Genomic DNA, 22,768 nt, shown 5'->3' with positions numbered 1-22,768 from the left:
AGAAATCTCAGCTTGTAACTCACAAATAAAAGGGGAGGGGAAAAGAAAAAACAGAATTCGGTTGTTCAGTCAGGTAAACACAAGTAAATTCTGTAAATCAAAGCCATCATCAGCACTGACATAATTGTCCAAAATATAAAAATTAAGTTGTCCAGTCCTTCTTCTGCCCAATTCAGAGGTAAGACACAAAATTGCCAGTGTTATCCATGAATGTTAAAATCAGAGGCAACACTCTGCACTGATTTGTCACCTAGGAGGACTTTGTTAGAACAATGCCCTTGTCAATCTGTGTTTGTGTGTGTGTGTGCCTGTGAGTACTGTATGTGTTTCTGTTATAAAATAAGAGAATATAGGTTGTCGCTTTAGTATAAATATATGAGAATCTTACAAAGTGAGGAACAGTCAGCGTGATTTCACTTTGTTTGGTTCATTTCATACTTCTCCCCCCCTGACCCCAGCTCGGGTCTGAAATGCTGAACACTATCCAGCGCCTTGGGACGTCCTCCCGACATGAAAGGCGCCATACAAATGTAATCTTGTTGTTGTTGTTGTACTATTCTGAATAGGTCAATTTTACTAGGCTCAAGGCTAGAGTTCAACATTCATGTGAATGATTTTTGTATCTATGATTAATACTCTTCATATTTTTGTTGAACATATTGAATGGGGGAGTAATGAGAAATTTATAAATCAAACACTTGGATCTTTTGGGGAGCAGTGTCTGTTTAAAATGTATTTTAAACCATTAAAAAATATATGATTCCAGCTTAACACCAGCTTCTTAAATATTAAATGTTGTTAAGTCAGTGTTTAAAACATATTCCAGTTAGGAAGAATAACAGGACATTTTTTTTTATTCCTCCAGGAAGGGCCATCTTTGGAGCGGGATAACTACTGCCTAGCCTATCACTGCTGCTCATTGAGTAGGTTATACCACAATAATGTAGATACATCAGCCAGTATTGGATTTATCTAACTCTTTAAATGCCAACAATCTATTAACGTTTTAATGTAAGTTTTATCGTATTGCACTTTTAATACACGGCAAGTCTTTCAGATAGCATTTCATTCGTGGAATAAATTTGTTTTTAAAAATCTTAGTAAATATTTGATCTCTGTGTATAAAAGGAGGGTTTTTGAAAATTAATTAGGTAAATGGCATGTGCGCATACTCAGATTCAAGGGAGGACAGGTACAATTATCAATATTTGATTTGTTGCTCAGGTCACAGTGAAATTTGACAAGACCGTGGCATAAAGTGTAACTTATGCAACGTCCCATTTTCCGTTGCCACTTTTCCTATTAAATAGCGACCAATGGCATCTGGCAGTAACCCCTTCAGCACTGTTTGAAAGATTGCATTTTAAAACAATTCCATGTAGGTAACTAAATCATTCCTGCAATGGCTGTCAATCATATATGCTAAGCAAAATAGCACTGCCTTCAGGACATTGGCAATTTAAGCTTCTATTCATTGGCTATATGTTTATGAGAAAAATGTTTTTTTTAAAAAAACTTAATACAGCATAATTAAATCTCATGAATTTCAGTGGACTGTTCATCATGAAGTGCCTTGAGAGTAATTCCAATTATAGTGCCATTCTCCGTAACCCAAACAAATGACACAGGAATAGGGAAAACGGGATAATCTCTGTGGAGAAAGAGGAAATTGTGTTACCCCACTCACAAATCAAACTTCATTAATTATATATGGAGGAGGAGCATGAGGGCTCACACCCAAAATTCACCTGGGTGTATATTCTGTCTTTTCTGAATGGCAAACTGTTTAATATAATGTTGAAGGTAAATTTCTGGTAATGATTGTGCCATTAAACTACGCCACTGAGTGGAATCTTAAAAAACAGATGGAGTCATCCTGAGCTACTCATGTGTGTGTCTCCAAGCAAAGTAGTACTGCCAGATGAGTGAAAGAAAGTTCCCTAGGTCACCCTGTGTTACAGAAGATGAATATGATCAGGAAGAGAAAATGCATTGAAAAAAATTGACAAATTACTTCATGCGTAGAGTAGTTGCCTTCTTGAACATCACCCATCTACATTGACAAAATCCTTAATAAGAGTCAAGATCCCGTCTGCTTGCACAGGATCTGCTATGTTTGAAACCCCCTCCCATTAATTATATTTTAAGCTAGTTGATATCTAGTGAAACATGAATAACAATTACAAATACAATTTGCAGGAAGGCATTAAAATGGATGCCTTGTATGTTATTCGCAGATTATATTGCAATGGCATAATAATAGTGCATGGATCAGGAGCTTTTAGGCTTGATTCTCGGTTTGGCCTGAGTGAGTTGAGTGGGAACCCATGATTAATGTGCAACTCAAAGTGACTCAGTCCTTCAGAAGAGGGGAAAATTAAAGTAGGAAAAAGTGGGCCATGGGTTTACAGACAATTCTTAGGAATCTTCAAATAGATTAGTCTAAAGTTTACTCATTTACTCTGATTGGCAAAGATGTCTTCAACAGATGATTATCTTAATTCTAAACATAATGATTCTAGTTGTATTTAGTTTTATTTCTGCAGTATTTATCAAGAACATAATTCAATACATTCGAAACATCCATCCTTCACATGATTCTGTTAATAGTTCACAGCTCCTGGACATTGCATTAAAGCATTACAAATGAAAAATCTGGGAGGATAAATGGCCGAAGTAATTTGATATGCAGTGTACAGGCTTATTTTGTTATTTGTAACTGGTAAGTGTCTTCAGAGACATAAAGATGCCCTACTTTTTCAATACGAGTTAGCTGTTCATTATTCTTCATTAATGGAAGCATACAGTTTTATATTGAGCATTTTAAAAATACTCAGAGGTACATCATCATATGAGAATGTACCATGCTACCATTCAACATGCAAACAAAGTGAGAATAAAGAAAAAGCCTCAAGCTATGTAACCGGTGAAATGTTTCCCTTCCATATTCCCTACTTGTTACAGATTAATCAAGCGTTTGAAGAGTCAGAAGAATTTATTTACATTGACATTTTAAAGTTGAATGCCACAATATTTTTAGTTGACGTTCTTTATCAGCTACGTTTCATCATCTGTTTTTGAGTAACTGATCTGTCTCCCAAGAGGATACACAGCTTTTTTTTTTGCTTTTATTTTCATTTGTTCTATATGTCTTGCCACAATTGGTTTATCCAACCTTTGTTCATTCCAAATTTCTGCCAATTCACTCAATTCCATATTGTGCCTACTACTTATGTTATTTCCTATGCTTTTATTTTTCATCCACTTGAGCTGCATATTTGAAAAAATGTGGATTGTTAGACAAATCAGAAATGTACTTTTATGTATGCTTGCAATATAATGGATGGTTCTGTAATAATACACAATTAGGGTATACTTAACAGTGAAATTGCTTTTCCCTTCATCTTTGTTGTTTTTCATGTTATAATATGCATTGAATATTACCATTACTATTTTAAAAAGCAATGCAATGAGTCTTCAAAAGATGAAAAAGAAGGTGTCTGGGCGAGATTAATTTATTAAAAGGGGAATGTTGATTGTGACGATTAAGAGAATATCAAAATGTCGTCAACAATCTTAAAAACACAAGAATAAAAATAAATGCCAGCAAATCTGCAAAAAAAAGAAAATTAAGAAAGCGTTAAGTCATCAAAAATCCAGCAAAGCTGAGCTTTAGCATCGTTGTCAAACCCCAATTTCTCAAACTAACTAATCTGAAAACACCCTTTGGCAATTTAAAATGAGCCAGAAATATGAACACGCTCCTATGATAGTCTGCTTTTTTGCCCCTTGATTAATTTTGAATGGAGCTCAAACAGTATTTGCATATCATTTTAGTGTGTCAGACCTTGACATGGAACCCTTTCATCAACCAAGCTTGTCAAACAGGAAATTCTGAATCTCATTTAGTTTCTAATATCATTTTCATGATGCAGAGTGGAAAAAAATGTCTAAGATAAACCGCTTCATCAATCAAAATTAAGAAACACTTTTCTAGGAGAGTCCTGGTCAATCAGAATTCCAATATCCCTGGATGATTAAACATACCTGTTTTCTAAGCTAGAGGAAAGAAAGCAAATGTCCCAGTAATTTGCCAGCAATGAATACATTACTGCTTCACCTTTAGTCACTAACCTCAACCTTTTTTACTCTTTCTTTTAAATTGTCGGCATACTGGTTATCATTTTGTACAGGGCTGCATGCCTGATTACCTGTAAAATGCGTTGCCACAATCTCTTTGCAAATGAAGCAGAAAGAAATCATTAAAAATTAATGTCATGCGGTTGCTTCAATATGAGAAAAAAGTTCATGTAAATCATTTTGAAATATCACGTAATTTTTCCCATATAAGAATGACAGAAATGAATACACTTTATTACAATTTTAATTGTTATAATTTTAAAAGATAAAAGATCAGATGAAGAAGATAGGAAGTGAGTGACAGTTTCCATAATCTTGCAAATTAACCCTTTTGGTACAAAATTTTGAATATTCTCTTTAATACATAATTATGTTCTCCTACTTCCTAGTACACAGAAAAAAATTGTGAAGCTTTTTGAGATGTCTTTTATATGAAACATCTTTGCAATTAATTATAATTCAAATACTGTAGGTGAATACCAATAATAATAATAAATAATAATCCTTGCATTTGGTATAGTGCCTTATGACATTGTCAAAACTTCTCAAAGTACTTAATGGGACTTTACTATAAACTGTACTCACTGTATTTGAAGATGAATATGGCAGCCAATTTGCATACAGCAATGTCCCTCAAACAGCCATGAAGTGAATGATCATTTTGTTCTGGGGGATTCTTGACCAAAACACCAAGAGAAACTGAAAGCCTGAAGTCAGAGGTTTCCATTCCTATGATATTATTAGCTATCTGGAATTCTCTAACTATACATAGTGACTTCAACTGATATATTTTTAAAAATGTGGACATGATATATTGATATGGAAAGTACATGTATTAATTGAATGAATAAACAGGTTCACTCTGTTGGTAGATACTGTTAATAAATTGACAAAGAAGTCTTTGCTAACATCAATAAAATGAAACTCTGGTCTCTTAAGGATATTAACATTGTTGAAACTCAACAACCCTCGGCTTGTATTTAGTCTCTTGCTGTATTTAAATATCTATGCATTTGTCAATTCCTGATAACAATTATGCTTCTTCAATAAAATTTGCTAATACTTTCATATACACAAGCACTTTGACAGGAAAAACACTGGTGCATAACAATGTCATTAAAGGAGCCTGATTGATTGCCCTAAAGGTAGTTAAGAACTACATACACAAAGCAAAGAACTTTTTTTATTATTATCTTTTGACATACAATATAATGACCTTCCCCCAACCCCACAGGACATACAGAGATTTGAAAGATTAGCATTCATGTTAACCTCCTTTAATATTTTTGTTTGATAATGTTTAATTAATAGGTTAAAATAGATTAAGGTTTTTTAAAACTCAGAAGATGTAATATATCAATATTGCCTAAACTGTTGCTTATATATTTGCAGAATTGTAGTTCAATGTAATTCAACTTCACTACTCTTAGCATCCATTGATCAAATTTGGTTAGTGCTGTGTATGTTGGAAAGGCAGTTCCATCTAGTCTGTTTGAACATCTAGTATGTTTGTTGTTTTACACTTAATATTAGTGTCAGAATAATATAAATGTTAAAAAGATACTTTTTAAAAATATATAATCCTTACATTTGATATTTGATTGTATTCAGTATTCATAGCAAAAAAGATCATGCTAGTGCAAACCATGGTCATTTCAATCTGGCTTGATTCAAAATCCCAGAATAGAAGCTACTGGAGGCCATGAATAAAAATGAAGAGTGCTTTCACAGTAAATGAAAATGGACATAGGGAACTCTCTACACGCTCAATGCCCATACGATCACCTCAAGAAGCAATTCTTCCCCACTCCCCCAAAAACCCCCAATACACAATACTTGATTCAAAATATATTTCTAGGTCATGTTGCAAGTCATCAAATTCTGCATTTTCGATTTGAATATTGAGTGCAAAATGGGATTGGGATAAACATTTGTTTCTCATTGTTAGGAGAGCAGATGAAGCAACGTCTCTAATTTGAAATCCATTGGTACTCAGCCAATCCTCAAGCAAAGCTATGTTTTGGCAAGGAGGAATGAAGTACATTTTCAGTTATTCACAAGACAAGTCAAGCCAGGGAGAAAAAATAAGCAGAAAATAGTTTTAAGAAAAGTTAAAATAAAAAAGACAATGTGAGAACAGGAAAAAAAGAAACAGATTGGAAAACAAAGGATGGCAGGATGAACACAAGTAAAGTTTTACATTTTAGAATTTAAATTAAGACAGGAATTTTTAAAATCCTGCTAGCACTCTTAGCGTTAATCAAAAACTAGATATTATTAATAATAATCCTTGCATTTGATATAGCGCTTTATCATGAGACTGTAAAGTGAATTGACTGTATTTTATGGGCAAAATACATTCAACTCACATAATGTAGTAAAAAAGAATATAATGAGTATGAGATATTTAGTGGGCAAGGCACAAGTCGGCGGCTGAAAATTTATTGTATTTAACATCTTTAACATGTAAGATCAAACTTGATAGCAACTAGGCTGTAATCAGCAACCTTACTTAGTCTAGAAGACCTTCAATTTTACAAGGAGTAACTTTTCTAGTCTGATCAAAGAATAATTACAAACAAGTCACATACACATTTTTTTTGGAAACATGCCCTTGGGCTATAATGAGCTTCCCAAATGCAGTGCACTTATGAATAAATGAAAGAAATGAATGAATAATTGAATAAACAAATAAATAAATAAAGCCACAAATGTACAATGCACAAGCAAAAAGGCTATACTTTTATATGCTGTTGCTTTCAGAACCTGTCATTTAACTAAAAAAAATCCTACATAAAAATTTTCAGCCAAATCCACAGGGTGAGGAAGATGTCATTTCATATAAATTATTTGTACTGCTTATAAAATTTAAAGTTACTATCTGACAGAGTTTGAGAGATGCAATGCTTGCTTTGACAACACTAGCTTCTAAGGTAATTTAAAGCCGATATTTCTCATTGATTTATGATGTGTAGAATAGTCCACTGAAACAGCAACGTATACCACCACAAAGTTGTAGAAAACAGGTTCCATCTTTCATACTATTGAGTGCCAGATCTTAGACATGTGATGAAGCAGAGATCACAGGGTTATACTCCATATTAAATAGGGTTTGTGGTGAGCCATTAAGCTGAAGGTTGGAAAGAAAAACCCTCAGTGAATGTGAAGTGTAGGGTTCGAAAAGCACTGTTATGGGAATAAACTCAGTGGGAATCTCAGGAGTTGTTGAAGTCTCTGATCCACATCACCTTGAAGGAGTGGATTCTGGAAACTATACTTTGCATTTTGTATTTCTACTGAAATTTGAGAAAAGCCCTCATAAACCTTGCCAATAATCAAGTAAGCCAAGAACTTTCATAGCAAATGGGCTCAGGTACCACATATGAGATTAAAAATGTACAGGTTGGAGGAACTGGTATAAAAACAAGCTAGAGTACAAGACACATGAGATCACTCTTGTTCTATTATGTCTGTGAATGATGTACACCTCAGAAATAAAGACCCTACAAAAAAGTGTTAGGACACAGCCATCGTCAACTTCTTTTTAGGAAAAGTTGAATGACAAGAATGATACTTGTCTTGGACAATTCATATGAAGTAGGCTGGTGTGCCATCTTAAAACTAGATAATACCTGTGCCCACAAATGCCAAAGCCCTTTTTTTCAGTTCTGAATCTCACAACAAACCTTTCCTATGTCTTGTTTTGCAGGGGAATTTTATCAAATCGTTCATTATTATTTGAAGCACTTCTGTCATTATACAGCCTAGAACATGGTATAGATGATATACCACGGTATACCTCAATCAGAAGGAAGGATAGCTTCTTATCCTAGTTCATAATAGTTAGTCCAGAAAATAGCATTGCTTCACCTTCATGGACACAGTAAAATCCTATCATAACTATTCGCAGCATGTCAAGGTCTCACATTATCTACCTTGATGTATCTCAGGAAATCAGAATTCATCCAGAATAATGCCTAGTTGTATGACAGTAAGACATACAGTCTTCTGGAATGCTTTAAAGTCTGTCTCAGTGGAAGGATCATGTCACACACTGTAGGCAGAAGAGGAAGGATGATTTAGGTTAGAGAGCTCAAGTGCAGACATGCCCTACTCTTACAAGAGCATTGATAGTGAAGAAATACAGATTTAAAAGGTTACTGAGTGAGAAGGCAGAATGGTTATTATTTTGATCAAAAATCAACTGTAATAAGCATGTGGAGAAGACAAGGAAGTCAAAGCAAGATTTATTAGGGTGATGGACAGTTCTACCCTAATTCTGGCCCTGAGGGACAGGTTCTGGCCAACTAATCACGTCCTGTGAGAGAATCACTACTGAGTTGAAAGCATTCTGCTCACATCTATACTCCTCAGAGCATGGATCAATGGAAAGTGATCTTGACGCCTTCTTTACCGACATTACGCTTAGCAGAATGGCAGACCTGGACAGAGAACATCTTGACAGAACCACTGAACTGAAAGGAATACAGACGTGTCCTGCTTGGGAACTTGCCCGGAGGAGCTTCGCAGCACTTTACAAATGTTATAAATTGCACCAAGTTGGTTTGCCCCACTGTTTCAGGAAGACGTATGAAGGAAGGAGACAAGATCAATTCATCTGTGTTAATCATTCTCACAAATGAATACGGTTCTCATCCACACCAATGTGAAATTTTATGGGCAAATCTTTCATTGCGATTAGTTGAGTGCCACCAGCACAAATTTCGACTAACAAATTGGGTAATTTCATCTTTAGTTCACTCGGTCCATATGTGTTCTTACCACCAACAAACTATCTTTGAATCTTATATACTTGGCAAGCAACTAAAGCACCGGGTACTAATTCAGTTTGTTAGTCTTCAAAATTTGGGAATAATAATGGAACATATATTCATAATCAATGACAAAAAACAAGAGGAAAATATTTGTGAGTTACATTGAGATAAATGTACATAATGCAGGGTGAAATGAATGTTGACAGTCTTTTGCTCGACTATAGAATATCTGCAATGTTTTTTCCGAGTTGTGAGAAAATAAAATTCTGCACAGTGTTACATTTTAAGACAATGGTTTTAAGATTACGAACATGGAGTTTTCAGGATTCTTAAAATCTAATTAAGTCACCAGTCCTTAAGAAAAGGAAACCTTGTATTATGATCAAAGCAGAAATCCATCACTAAGCCTACAAGACTTACCTCCTCCCATGCACTCTTGACGTTTTCCTGAGCAGTCTTTAATTCTGATTTCAGTTTCAAAATGGTTTGATCTCTGCTGTTAACCTGTTATAAAGCAAAAAACTTTTCTGAGATTCAATCAACGTGAAGCTTGATTTCACAATACATTTAGTGAGATGTTGCCCTGGTCAGAGACAGGATACAGCTTCAGAGTTTAATGATCAGGTAACCTGGAATTTCGATGCCCAAAACATCATTTAATCTTAGCATGTAAGACATTTTGTCTTAAAATTTAAGATCACATTTAAATTATGGAGACTTCTTAAATTAAGACTTAATTTGGAAGCCAGATTTTCAGGTTTTAAAAAGAATATCTTCCAAATTAAGATGAATTCAAGAATTTCCCCAAATTCTAAGTCTTAAATGTTAAGATAAACTGTCTAGCGTAAATTTGCGGCCTCTGAGGTTCAAGATGAACAAATGTTGACTACAACAACAAGATTAAATTTGTGTAGCGCCTTTCACATCGGGAGGACGTCCCAAGGCGATGAAATGCCCTACTAAGATACATTAATAAGCATCTAGATGTTTCCAACTATAATATTGAGAAATGGTGGCACAATCCAGCAGAATAAATTTCTTCTTTCAAAGCCAAATGCATAGAAATGCAGATCAGTCTTTCAAATCACTTCACCTGTTAGATCAACAATTAGAGGTTGATCCTATCTTAATGGAATCCAAATTTTATGCAATTTAAAGAATGTCACATATGCAGGGAATAAGTCTTGTTGAGCTACCAAATATATAATAGAAACATACTTCTCTCTGTGCTGTTGTGTTTTTTTCACTGAGAACACTGAGTTCAGTGTCCAGCTTCTGCTTCTCCAAAGTAACATTTGAGAGGGTCACTGCTTGTTGGGATAACTCTTCATTAACAGCAGCAAACTTGCACTTCAGTTCCGCCAAATCATCTTCATTGTGTAACAACTGCACAAACAAGTATTGAAAAAAATCAAAGGGCGTGCTCTATAAAAGTCTTTCTGTTGGCCGTGAGGGTACTTGTGAAATGGATTTGGATATTCTCATTCCGACTGCTCAAGTCCATAAAACAAACCTGCTCAGGGTTCAACACAAACAGATAATTGTATTCAGGCAGATGAAGAGGATAACTTCACTGAAAAATCAGGTGGTAGAAGAGCGTAAGATACTCTTCTGTGCATTAAGGCAAATAATTTGAACATTATTCACCATGTGTAATATTCTTTGCATGACTTGAGAATAATGGGAAAAGTGGAAATATGCTCAAATCTCTAAAATGCCTCTCTTGCGTATTGAGAAGCATGGAAATCTACAATTATGAAAAAGCTGATTTCTACATTTACACTTATACATGTACCACATAAACACACAGGATACACTCACTTCAGAGTAACAGCTGGTATATTGATACTGCAGGTCTTCTATGTGCTTCTGTAAAGTACAATTTTTTTCTTCCCTTCTTGCAATCTGCAGATTTTTCAAAACATGAAGATTACAAAAAATACGAATACAAAACTATGTTTGCCTACAAAAGCAATGAATCACTACATTTTACAAAAAATACACACTCCATATTCAGCACATTACATTAATTTAAAATTCTATATCAAGTAGACAAAATGCTAAGGATAAGCAGTTCTTTTAATAGAAATATATGTGGAGGAAGAACATATATCAAGAGAAGACTCCAACATCCTCCCCTCAATGAATATGCATCCAGCAGCTTTAGTTATAATGGGGTCTAATTAGAGCTGAAATATCTTCAAAAAATCCACTGATAGCCTTAATTCCTCAGAGATTTCACATTTTTCATCTTCTCTGGTACTTGTTTAATGTATCCTTCTGCTGTTAGAATCAAATGATACTGAAAACCGTGCCTTACCCAATTTTTTGGTATCTAACTCAATTTAGAAATCTCCTAGATCATAGGAACTCAATATTTTCGCCTTTTAAGTTGTACAATCACCTGATTTTTTTCATCGGGGATTATTCTCTTTCATATTTCAGGTTGTCACCAGTATTAAATTACTACCCTCCCAGAATAGAATCATTATTACTCTATGTAGCTTTCTGTCCTTATCAAAGGTTTCCAACTTTGTCAGTAACCATTTTAGTATTGTGGGGTGCAGATTCCTGGAGCAATCCATTCACACAAAGCAAGCAGCAAAAGTTGAATTAGCTGTGGAACAACCTGTAAAAATCTAAGTAACAAGTGAACACTTGCATTGAACCTACCAAATGACTAGACTACATAATACTCATGTGATCTAATCATGTGTGTCACAATATCAGCACATTTGTCAAACAAATGTATCTAAAGGATACCAATTACACTTCCATGGGTACAACGTAAAATATCAAATATGAAGCCATTTACTGAGCCATTTTATCAAGGACTTATTTATTTTGTTCTGGCTAATTATTGGTTTTCCTTATCATGGCCTTCTTGTATTTAAAATACCATAAGTTGCACCACAGCTTTCAAACTATTGTATGTTGATCATATTTTTAAAAATAGAAAAAAATACGTTATCCCATGTCCATAAAAGTAAAATAAGTACAATGGTCAAAACATATCTTTTTATATGTTTGTTTACTTTGTGGGCTTTGGTATGTGTATGCATTCAAGCAAAAACAGAGTTTAAAGATGATGGTGCAGATGATTTTCAGTAATTTTAACAACATTTCATGCAACTCAGGAACTCACTAGACAGCTATACTATGATTATATTTTCAGGATTGAAGCCCAATTTAGACTTTCTGCTCCACATCATTTTCAATCAGGACTGAAAAAAAAATCCCAATTTCAGAGATTGGTGTATGTTCAGAAACAGAAATGGGGTGTTTCCATTTTAATGATATTAAAGAGTCGATCGTGCAATCTTAATATCATTAATAGTAAAGTTCCTTGAAAGTTTCTGGGAAATTTTAATATCTTATGGGGGAAGAGTGCTAATCTCACATTCCATATTTTTACTGCAGAGTGTGTGAATCACACGGCTCTTAAAATTATCTCCTCCAGGTGGTTTGAAAATCAGGGCTGACTCCAGGACAGCTCATACTGTTAATACTGCAAACTTGCCAACAAAATCTCTTTCAAACATGCTGTATATATGTTGCACAAGACGAATGCAGGTGATTTATATAAAACACAGTGTCCAGAACAGAGGAATGCAGAGCAATGAAGAAACAGAGTACAGTGGAAGCTCATTTTAAGGTCACCCCACTACAACAACAATAACAAGATTCCATTTATAGAGCGCCTTTCATGTTGGGAGGACGTCCGAAGGCGCTGTACAGTTGGGACAAGACCCGAGCAGGGGGGAAATGGTCAGGGGGAGGGAAGGGAGGGAGCGAGGAGGGGGTAGAGAGTCGAGAGGGGAGTTGAAGGCACGGTCAAAGAGAAAATGTAGTCAACTCACTAACGTGGTTAGTTCTTTTTTGCAGTTTTTTCATTTCAACATTGTATTATACAGTACAGTATCACAAACTTATGACTGAGGTCAATCCTTTAATGTGGTCGAAATTTCTCAGTCCTTTTGCTGATCTTCTTAGTAAGTATCCATTGTAATTAATAGAAAGAACAATAAAGTAATGAAAGGAATACACACCACTGGGATTTAATTTCTCTTCAAAATACAATCAGCCAAAGAACAATAAATTATTACAATTTCAAAATGAATCACATATACAAACAAACAAACAAACAAACAAACAACACTCAGGTCTGCAAAATAGTCAATCATTTCAACAGACCCCTTTCTATCCTAAAACTTGACTTTTGATCATGCTGGTGATCAGGATGGTGGGACACTGCTGTGTATAATTGGCTGCTGCGTTTCACCCAAAAAAATACAGTCAATACATTCACTGTATACTCAGTGAAGACATCTCAGTGATGTGATAAAGCGCTATATCAAATGATCATTATTATGGTCAACATTTTAAACATTTTACTGCACACTTTAGTTTTTTTTTATTTCTAGTCAAAAGTCAATCAGGTACCTCATTGTTTGCTTTCCTCCTTGTTTCATCCAGTTCGTTGGTCACCTGATGCTGAGCTTCTTGATATTCCCTGAACTGGTCCGTAAGCTGCTGAACTTCTTCTGCTTTATTCTGCAGTTTGTCCCTTAAGGTGTCAGATTCAAAATCAGTAGCATTCAGTTGTTCTTCCATTTCCAGCATCTGCAAAACCAGAATTTTTTTGTTAATCTCTCGAATGGCATTTAGAATACAGTGTATAAGATCTGTTGCTGATCAATATTTGGTTCAGGATTTCAATGGAACTGATGACTTAAGAAAGCATGGGGAATTAGAAAAGATAGTTCAGACCATTAAGCTCTGATCCATCCAAGGCTGTGAAAACTCTTTCATATCACTGGACTTCACAATCGTTGAAGCAGAGCAGAGCAGAGCAAAACGATGATTGTAGGATTTTATGCTGTGAGGTACGAGAAGACTCACAAGATGAACTTATAATAATAATAATCCTTGGATTTAATACAACACATTATCACGTCTTCGAGGCGTCTCAAAGCGCCTTATTCTCATTAGAAACATGGGTTGATGACCTTCGGGGTTCAGAAGTATCTATACAATACTTTCTTTAAGAGACAGTGACAAAATGACTAATCCTTCAAAACCATTTTATTTACAGTAAAGTTAACAGAATGATAAAGCATGGCTTCAGCAGGCTCTGGTACTGTCAGTGTTAACATCTGTGTGGCATGGCAACATGTCTCCCAAACCATTGCTATAGATTCTCTAGCTTAAATAGTGTACCACAAAGAAGGAGCTGTGGAGGATAGTTTAAGAGACTTCCTTTCACTCAGTGGCACACTGTGGATCATTGTCCCTAGATAGCACATCTTCAGTCCCTGATTTTGACTTCCTCTTGCCAGAGTTTGGGGTTCTCTTACACCACATTGATGGGGATTTTAGCCTTAGGGATGGATTCAGCAATGAACATGACTCATCTGTGAATAAAAGAAGAACATTGTTCTATTAATGATTTTGGATTAAACAAGTAGTGGAAATGCAGAGGGACTTCTGCAGACATCAAACGCATATGATAATTTATGCAGTTCAAGTGCAGCTGAGGTATATGGAAACAGGCCTTTTATTCATATGAATTAATGACTTCACACACTGCTATTAGCAAGCTAATTAAGGTGAATGTTATTAACATGCTTTCACAGTACTGTGGGGAGATTGTTTAAAGAAACACTTACCATCCTGTTCATACTCTGAGGACGTAGCATTTTCCTTGGTGAGTAGATAGTAAGGTTTGGCTATTGCATCCTCATTCAGCCAAATGTTTTCTTCTCGGTTTGATGGTTTCTCTTCTCATCTTGAAATTTTTTTCTACTCCACTTTCGTTTTTGCCACCCGTTTAGGCCATGGATTGATTCACTAACAGTGACATTAGTAGATATTTTGATACTTTGTGTATGTTATTATAGGTCTAAGCCTTTTTTGCCTTCAACAAAATAATACTTGCATTTGATTTTTCACTTTGGCATGTTAATTTATTTGTTCTCCTGAAGGGAGGAATATCCTGCAACTCCATTGTGGAAGGACAACCACAAGAACTTCAGCAGTTTAAAGAGAAGGCCTCCATAATCTTCTCATGGCAAGTGGGTTTGGATGGGCAATAAATGCTGTCCCTATCAATACCATCCACATTCTGAGTATGAGTTTAAAGCAAGCATACTTCAATATAGGCCAAATACCTTCCTCTTTCTTGTTGTGGAATTATGAATTCAAAATGTTTCTTGAATGGTTGGTTGTTTTAATTTACCAATGGGATTACAACTCTGTATTATCGCCATCTCCAATACTTCTGTCTGTAAATGTAAGTACTTCCTGATTAAAAAGCCGCAAGCAGGACCAGAGATGAGAAGAATTGCTCCCTCTTCTCCTCCACCACCCCTTCCCTCACAAGAGTGGTGCATATAGAGCATACTGTCTGCCCAACAAAAGCAGTGGATACTCCTTCAATTAACTTCAAAGGAGAACTGCATATGTATCTGCTTTCAGAACAGTATTGGAGGATATGGGGATAGATTTAGTCTGAAATGAACAAATTCGCCAAGGCATGCTATGATTTCTATATTCTGGGATCAGCAAGGTTTTCCTATGTTAAATGCCTTAACCCTCAGGTCAGGATCAATTCTAGCCCTAAAACATTAGCTGTATTATAATTACCGTTAATGACATATAGCTTCTTTAAGCTACATCCAAATTCAGCAAGATATAAACAGTCAGAAAATGTGTGATAAAAGTGAAATGTAAATGACTGTTTATAGCTTCAACTTCTCTTGCTGTTGCACCTGGAAGCTGATAAATGTAGATCAAATCTTACATGCTGCCTTACAGACATTAATCATATAGAGCTGATTTTTAATCACACCATATTTTTAATAGAGGATGTTCAGAACCAGTTCAATTTTTCCCAGGAAATCAAATGTTCAAATGAGTTATGATCTCATCAATTGAGAACCATTATGATAGTACAGAAGCATACATGCTTATGTCTATTAAAACACAGACAATTAAGCCTTGTGGGTGATACAATATCATCATCATATGAAGCATTGAGTCGAGAATTTATTAAAACGTTCAACTAGAAAAAGTGACAAATTGCAGTCTTCCTTAGGAATAGCATGAAAGTGTTATTTTTTCTTTGGGTCGAGGGAAGTTGCACACATGTTAAAAATTACGAATAGAAATATTGAAAACTTGTCTGTAACCTAATTGAAGGGTAAGTTCTATAGCAACAATGATAATAATAATAATCCTTGCATTTGATATAGCGCTTTTCACGAAAGTCTCAAGTGATTTACAAACACCTAAATCCCATATTAAGTTGGTAATTTTAATGAAATTTTACAACCCCCAATTGTGATTGCTTTGGGTTTCGTATTTCTAGAATTATTCCCAGTATCTCAGTTTAGTGTGAATGACACTCACAGAAGAGTTTTCTGCATCCTCATGTCACAATTATAGCAGATCTAAGGGAATACAATGTCTAATAGATTATAGGGACATCCAACACACAACATATATTGGGTGCTCTTGCACTGTGTAGAAATTCCACTTGTAATATTGCAACTTTCCCTACATGAGTAGTTAACATTTTGATTTCTTCCTAATTCACCTACAAAATAAAGTCACTGCACTTTATAGTAAATCTTGTGAAGCACTTTCAGCCCTTTCCCTGACATGAAAGGTGCAATATCAAATGTAAAGATAATTATCATTAATTGTTTCCTGACTTCATTATACCCAGTTATCACAGTGAAAAAGTACCAGGTGGGACATGCCATTCAAAATAGTAGACTGCAAAAAAAAAACTATGCAATGATCTATTAATTAGATCAGTATTTTGTACTGAGGTAGTATTCTGGATGATGTATCCACCATGGGACCAATTTTACTGAATTACAATGAGGCTAGTAAGGAAGCAGTATGTTGCTGTGATGTAGAAATGTAGTTACAAATTCCTCTCCATCTCAGCAGAGTACATTTCTGATGTACTGCAGTAAATTTGTTTTGTGAAAATAGGGCTGAAGTTCCTCAGCCATATACATACATATAATGATAGATTAATGTAAAATATTTAGGTCACATACAATATTGAGCGACGTATCCGCTCGATTTCATAAACCTGCTAATCCTAATTCAATTAAAAGAGTGGGTACATCCGATAAAAAGGCAACATAAATTCTTTCCGATTTCAAGAAACGTTAAAAGCATTTTTAGTTGACACATTACAACCACAACAACTTGCAATGATATAGTGCCTTCATGCGGGGCAGTGTCTCGGAACACTTAAATAACAGTTGCCTAGTCTGGGAAATATATTCACTAGGAACCAATAACTAGACTCCTGCACATCTGTGAATAAGAGTGAATTGAAAAATTCAAATAATAGCACTCCGACCATCACGAGTTGGTGTTTAATGCAAAGGTGCTTCTTATCAAGAGAATATTACTTTATGGCTGAAATGACCTTTAATTCCCTGGGTCATTTATTTGAGTGAAGCCTGATGCACGAAGCTTCATTGCAACGAGAAAAAAGCTGGCTAATCAGCAATGCAGAAAGCATCATCAGTCTCCTCACTCCTTTCACAGCCATCCTACTGAGAGTTTTACATTATTATTCTGTTACTGTATCTGTATTCTACAAAAAGTAACATCAAACACCTCACAGTGCAGAATGCAGACAGAATTTTATTACCCCAAGTACCTGGAGGCTGCATGGAATAGACTGCGGAGCGAGTTTCAGGATAACAGGAAATTGATTTCCAAAAACAAAGAAATAGTATACAAGTCAATCTGAATTACAAGTGTCTTGGCTCAGACAAAACAATTGAAAGCAAAGTATCCACAGCGTGATACAGAGTCGAATTTCAGGCAGACCTCATTCTTTTCCATTTGGTTTATGAGACCCAAGAAATTTCAATACATTATTTCACAATTACTTGAATTTTGGAGTTAAGGTCTCAAACATGCAACATAATCATTTGTTGCTCACAGTAATTATTAAGTAGAGTAGAACCTCGATTATCCATGCCTGAATTATCAGTTTTCCTGATTATTCACTAAGCTACTGTCACCTACCTGACTGTACTTCCAGCTACAGTGTTTGCTCCACTGACGTAAATTTAACCTCAAGTCGGACAAGAACAACAATTTGAATTCTTATCCAGAAAATCATTAATTTTAAATGCAGATGTGAAAATGAAGAGCATGTTGTGTTTGGAAAGTTTTATGTTCAATCAGCAAATAGTAATGAAAATAAACAACAATAAATTACATTTATATAGCAGCTTTCACGTCGGAAGGATATCCCTAACGATGGCTAACTAGATGCTGAACCAGTCTGAAGGTTATACATGTGTCCTGCAGATTCCTTTCTATATTTCTGTAACAAAGTGACAGCCGAAGGTACAGTTGCATGATTTTTATGAAGTATATTAAAGTTGTTAATTATTTAAACAATGTGCAGTTAAACGAAGAAAGATTCCATCCCCAATTATCAGTCAATTTCAATCACCCACCAGGCTCCCAACCACTCCCCAGAACACAAAAGCTTGATCAAGCCAGAACGCCAAAGCTTACCAAAATCTGATTAATAAAAGTCGCTAAATTGTGATACTTATGTTTTGAACAAAATTGTAATCAGTCAGCATTGAAGCATTTCACAGTGTCAAATTATTTTTGTGAAATTCAATTATTGTTCTCTCCTGCTTCAACATAGCTTTCCATAGTTAAATGCAATGCTTTTAGAACACAATGTGGCAATATGGGTCAATAGAATCAACATATATTTGTTAGGTAAGGTATCAAGGGATGTGGAGAAAAAGTGGGTATATTTAGTTGAGGTACAGATCAGGCATGATCTAATACAATGGTGGAACAGGCTCAAGGGGGTGAATGGTCTACTCCTGTTCCTATGTTCCTAATTAAAATGCAGATGAAACTGTGAGCATAGTTAAGTCTGATTAACAGAATATTTGTAAGCGCCCTCATTATCTGTTCTTTGAATATGTTGCTGTATAAAGCACCCAAAAGTAAAATGGCATTACCCGTGTTTGACATTCTTTGAGTTTGTTTTGTAGTATCTCAGTCTCAGTCGTCAGTTGTTGGATTGTTTCCTCCTTCACCTCAATGCTCCTCTTAGTTGAATCCTGAACAATTTGAATAGATGAAAGCTCTCCATTCAGCTGTCTTATTGTATCTTCACATCGATTCACCTAGAATAAATAATGTTCGAACATAAGATCACCAGTTTCTTTCAATAGAATAGAGGAAACGAACTTGTGTGCAAAATAAACAAAGTTCTTTTGGTTTAAACAAATTAAAATACGCAAACAAGAAGTGCATTCATCATCAGAATATTTACACGCGCAATCGTTCCTTGTTCGTTGGTTGTGAAGGTGTATATAGCACCAATACAGCAAAGCAAAAGATCTGTGAAGAGATCAGAGGTCTTTTTGCTTTTTCTCTTATTTTGTGGTTCTCAAGGCTCAAAATATGATGCCAAACTGAACACACTGCATCTGACTCTTCAGCTGATTTTACAAATTCCTTCAGTTTGGTGCACACTTGAGTAAAATAACATTTCATTGAGTCCAATAACTGTAACATGTATCATAGGGTCAGATCCCTCCATACAGAGGCAGACAGAGATGAGACTCCAAAAAGGATTCTCTTAAGTTTGGTGGTAGGAAAATCAGTCATTCTTCATTATGATTTGCCTCCAGAGGCGTAAACTTGTGATACAAAATCAGTATAAATCAGCACTCAATATGCCTCATGCTATAAAACAGCAAAGTTAGAAAAGAATCTAGGAAAAATAGATTGGTGTAGAATTCCCTATTTGGCATAACATCATTGGCGTTGCTCCAATGATACTCTGGTTTGGGAGACAAGTGCCATTTAATTTTTTTTCAGAGAAATCTAACCATGGTTTGACTTGCAAAGAGAAATGAAGTAACTATGTGTGAAAAATTGAAAAAAATAGTTTCATTTCTCCATTGAAGGGCACGAAGATCAAGATTCAGTGATTGAAACATTGCTTTGCGGAAGGAGTTAAGGTTAAGGGCACTGAGGGCATACAATCTGAAGCAAGGTGATGAATATAGAGTGGAATTAACAGCCAAAAGAGGATAGGGTTGGATTAGTGGAGGGAATAATGGATAAAGGGGAGGATAGAACATGAACCCTTGGAAAACCCCAGTTGATGGGAAAAGAGTTGTAGATTAAACCATCAACTACAATACAGAAAGATGCATTTGAGAGCAACCCATACAGCTATGAGCATATCATTGGTGGAAGAACACAAGATAATGTTTTGCAAGATCCAGTCAGACAGGTTTGAAGATATTCACAGGGACACGAAATAGATCACCAAATTCCAGAGTTGCATAATACAGAACATTACCAGTCTCAACTGCAATGCTGGGTCATAACAGAATTAACATGAAGGTTAATTTAAGTCATTTCTTGTGGGACTGCACTTCAGATGCTTGCTTTGCAGTTTTCTAAATCAAAGTTTTGAGTCAGATTAACACTCAATGCCAACCCACAGCACTCAAAGGAGATTTTTTTTTCCAATATGAATGCCATTCAATAAATATATTACCTCTTAAAAATTTAACCCAGGTCTTTTTGTATCCAATCTTTGATATATTGGGGAGCAGGCAAGTATATTGTATTACCATGTTGATCAGGGATAGGATACTCTTCCTTCTCACTGGGGTAAGTCTAATGCAACAAAATGTATCTGAAACTCTGGTTTAATTATTGAATTTTTTTCATTATCTATTTACACCAATAAAACCAGAAACTGCCCCAAATATAACAATTTGAGGAGTGGAGAAATATGATCAAATTACATGAAAATTCAGATGAAGGGAATCCACTCATTAGCCACTTAAATTGATTCTCAGCTAATGTCCATGACCATGATGTGTGCCCCATTCAACTAAACTCCCAACCAATGTCGGTGCAAAATGTTTGCCGAGAAATCTGTGGTCTATTTATTTGCCCTTCTCTCAGTTGAAGGATGGATGTTTAAAATTGCAAAGCTATGAGCAGAAAATAACAAGCAAATCTAAATGATAAAAAGTGTTTAGATTGTAACAACAGTGACCTCTTCTGCGGTCTCCTCATGGCGTGTTCTGTATTCTCGAAGCTGTCTCTCTAGGCTGTGGATTGTCTCATCACTGGTCACTTTGACTGCCTCTGTTGATTCAAGCTGCTGATTTAGATGTTCAATCTGCATCTCAAGTTGAAAAATCTGTTGTGAAAGGAAAGAAAGAGAATGTAAGAGACATTGTCATTTTTTTCTCTCTAATGTAAAACATCAAAAATTAGGGCATAGTACTCCTAATGGTTCAGATACAAGCAACACAGGAGCATCCACAATAAAGCCTAAAATACATACTATTCTTCTGCAGTTCTTTTTATAAAAGAGGATAAAAGAGGTGATAGTTCTGCAACATATTACTGTATTCAACCGACAGAAGCATTACATGTAAATATTTTCCATTCCTGACTGGACCCTCTGCAATACATAACATTAAAATTCACTGAAATTAAACAAGTATGCTGTACCAACAAAAACATAACGTGATCTTTATCACAAAAGTTTAGAGCTCCATAAGTGACGTTTTCGTATTTGGTTACATAGAAAAATAGATTCTCAATTTATACAATCTCAGAGAATCCACAGTTTTTTAGTGTCCCGTTATTTTTAATTTTGTCGCCATTGACATAGTTGTGATTCAGGTATTAATGAGCTGCTAAGAATCAGCTTCTTTACTTCAAAAGAATGCTTACGTGAAAAATCATGTAATTATAAATAAACACCCAAAAGATTTTGGTTGAGCCTGTGATCTCTCGCGAGTTGAAGGTGCAGTGAACACAAACCATCTAAGTGAACTAGACAATTTGCTGCATAATTGGAATTAGGGATTTGCATGAAGGTGGCCACTTGGAGTAACTTGACAACATGAAAATCAGTATCATCTTCAAACACATCGCCTTGGAATTGCATGAAATGTAAAGCAACTCTCCCAATCCCAGGAGAGATCTAAAATGTCTACAATTTAACCCAATAAGTGAATATTTATTATCACTTTATATTTTGGTATCACATTCATTTTCATGTAAACACAACAGAAATCAACACATTATGTAGAAATATGCTTCTTCTGGTTTTAAATGTATATAATTTTTGTGCATGTGCCAAATTTTGAAAGATTTATGTAGACCCGGAATTGCAAATCATGCAGAACACTTTACCTTTTGTTCAGCTGCCTTAGCTTTGTCTTGCAGGGCAATGCTTTCCTTTTTCAGCTTGTGAATCAAACTTTCCTTTATATTCAACTGGAGAAAAAAAGGGTTTCATTTATTTTTAATACATATTTAGCAACAATGGTGACATGACTTTTTTAAGGGCTTCTGACATGATGTGGTGTTATGTCACAACAAAGGTTTTCTGTTTCCTTTGATGCTTTTTCCAATACAAATAAGTTGCATGTTTGAAAATTACAGAATCAATGACTGAACGGAAATCCAGAAGAAAGGAAATGGCTTGTTTGGTTATGTCAAAATCTTTACTCTTATTTGGTATCACAGGTCAGAAATACAATGACTGATTTTATGGGGGGCAAATTGTGCTTTGGTAATTATATTAAATCTGATATTTTCCATGAAGTTACAGTACTTGTAACATGGCTGTTTATGTACATGGATTTAACTGAATTTTATTGGGAAACACTTTTTTCCTTTCCTATTTTTCACTCTCATAGTCTCCACTGCTATGCACATTTTCCATCTGTCCCTTGAATAACATTATACATTAGTGCCTTGAAACCTGTTACAATTCGAGTGTGGATGCC

At 35.3% G+C, this 22,768-nt stretch overlaps 2 protein-coding genes across 2 annotated transcripts in view; both read right to left on the bottom strand.

Moving 5' to 3' along the window:
- The window catches only part of LOC103176154 (polyamine-modulated factor 1-binding protein 1), a 72,654-nt gene extending 62,510 nt beyond the window's left edge, over positions 1-10,144 (bottom strand). Inside the window, exons 1-2 of the mRNA XM_007889560.2 lie at positions 10,134-10,144; positions 9,336-9,419 (exon numbers count right to left, since the gene is read on the bottom strand). The gene's annotated coding sequence lies outside the window, so the exon portion shown is untranslated. The remainder of the gene's footprint in view (positions 1-9,335; positions 9,420-10,133) is intronic.
- The window catches only part of LOC121850145 (early endosome antigen 1-like), a 116,150-nt gene continuing 101,904 nt past the window's right edge, over positions 8,523-22,768 (bottom strand). The window contains exons 15-22 of the mRNA XM_042340385.1: positions 22,170-22,253; positions 21,016-21,162; positions 18,947-19,114; positions 13,359-13,538; positions 10,737-10,820; positions 10,134-10,301; positions 9,336-9,419; positions 8,523-8,582 (exon numbers count right to left, since the gene is read on the bottom strand). Coding sequence (XP_042196319.1) covers positions 8,523-8,582; positions 9,336-9,419; positions 10,134-10,301; positions 10,737-10,820; positions 13,359-13,538; positions 18,947-19,114; positions 21,016-21,162; positions 22,170-22,253 — 975 coding nt within the window. The remainder of the gene's footprint in view (positions 8,583-9,335; positions 9,420-10,133; positions 10,302-10,736; positions 10,821-13,358; positions 13,539-18,946; positions 19,115-21,015; positions 21,163-22,169; positions 22,254-22,768) is intronic.

The sequence above is a fragment of the Callorhinchus milii genome, unplaced genomic scaffold (assembly GCF_018977255.1).
Source record: "Callorhinchus milii isolate IMCB2004 unplaced genomic scaffold, IMCB_Cmil_1.0 Scaffold14, whole genome shotgun sequence".
Lineage (NCBI taxonomy): Eukaryota > Metazoa > Chordata > Chondrichthyes > Chimaeriformes > Callorhinchidae > Callorhinchus > Callorhinchus milii.
The sequence above is the reverse complement of the archived record's forward strand: the minus strand, read 5'-3'. Positions and strand labels throughout refer to the sequence as shown.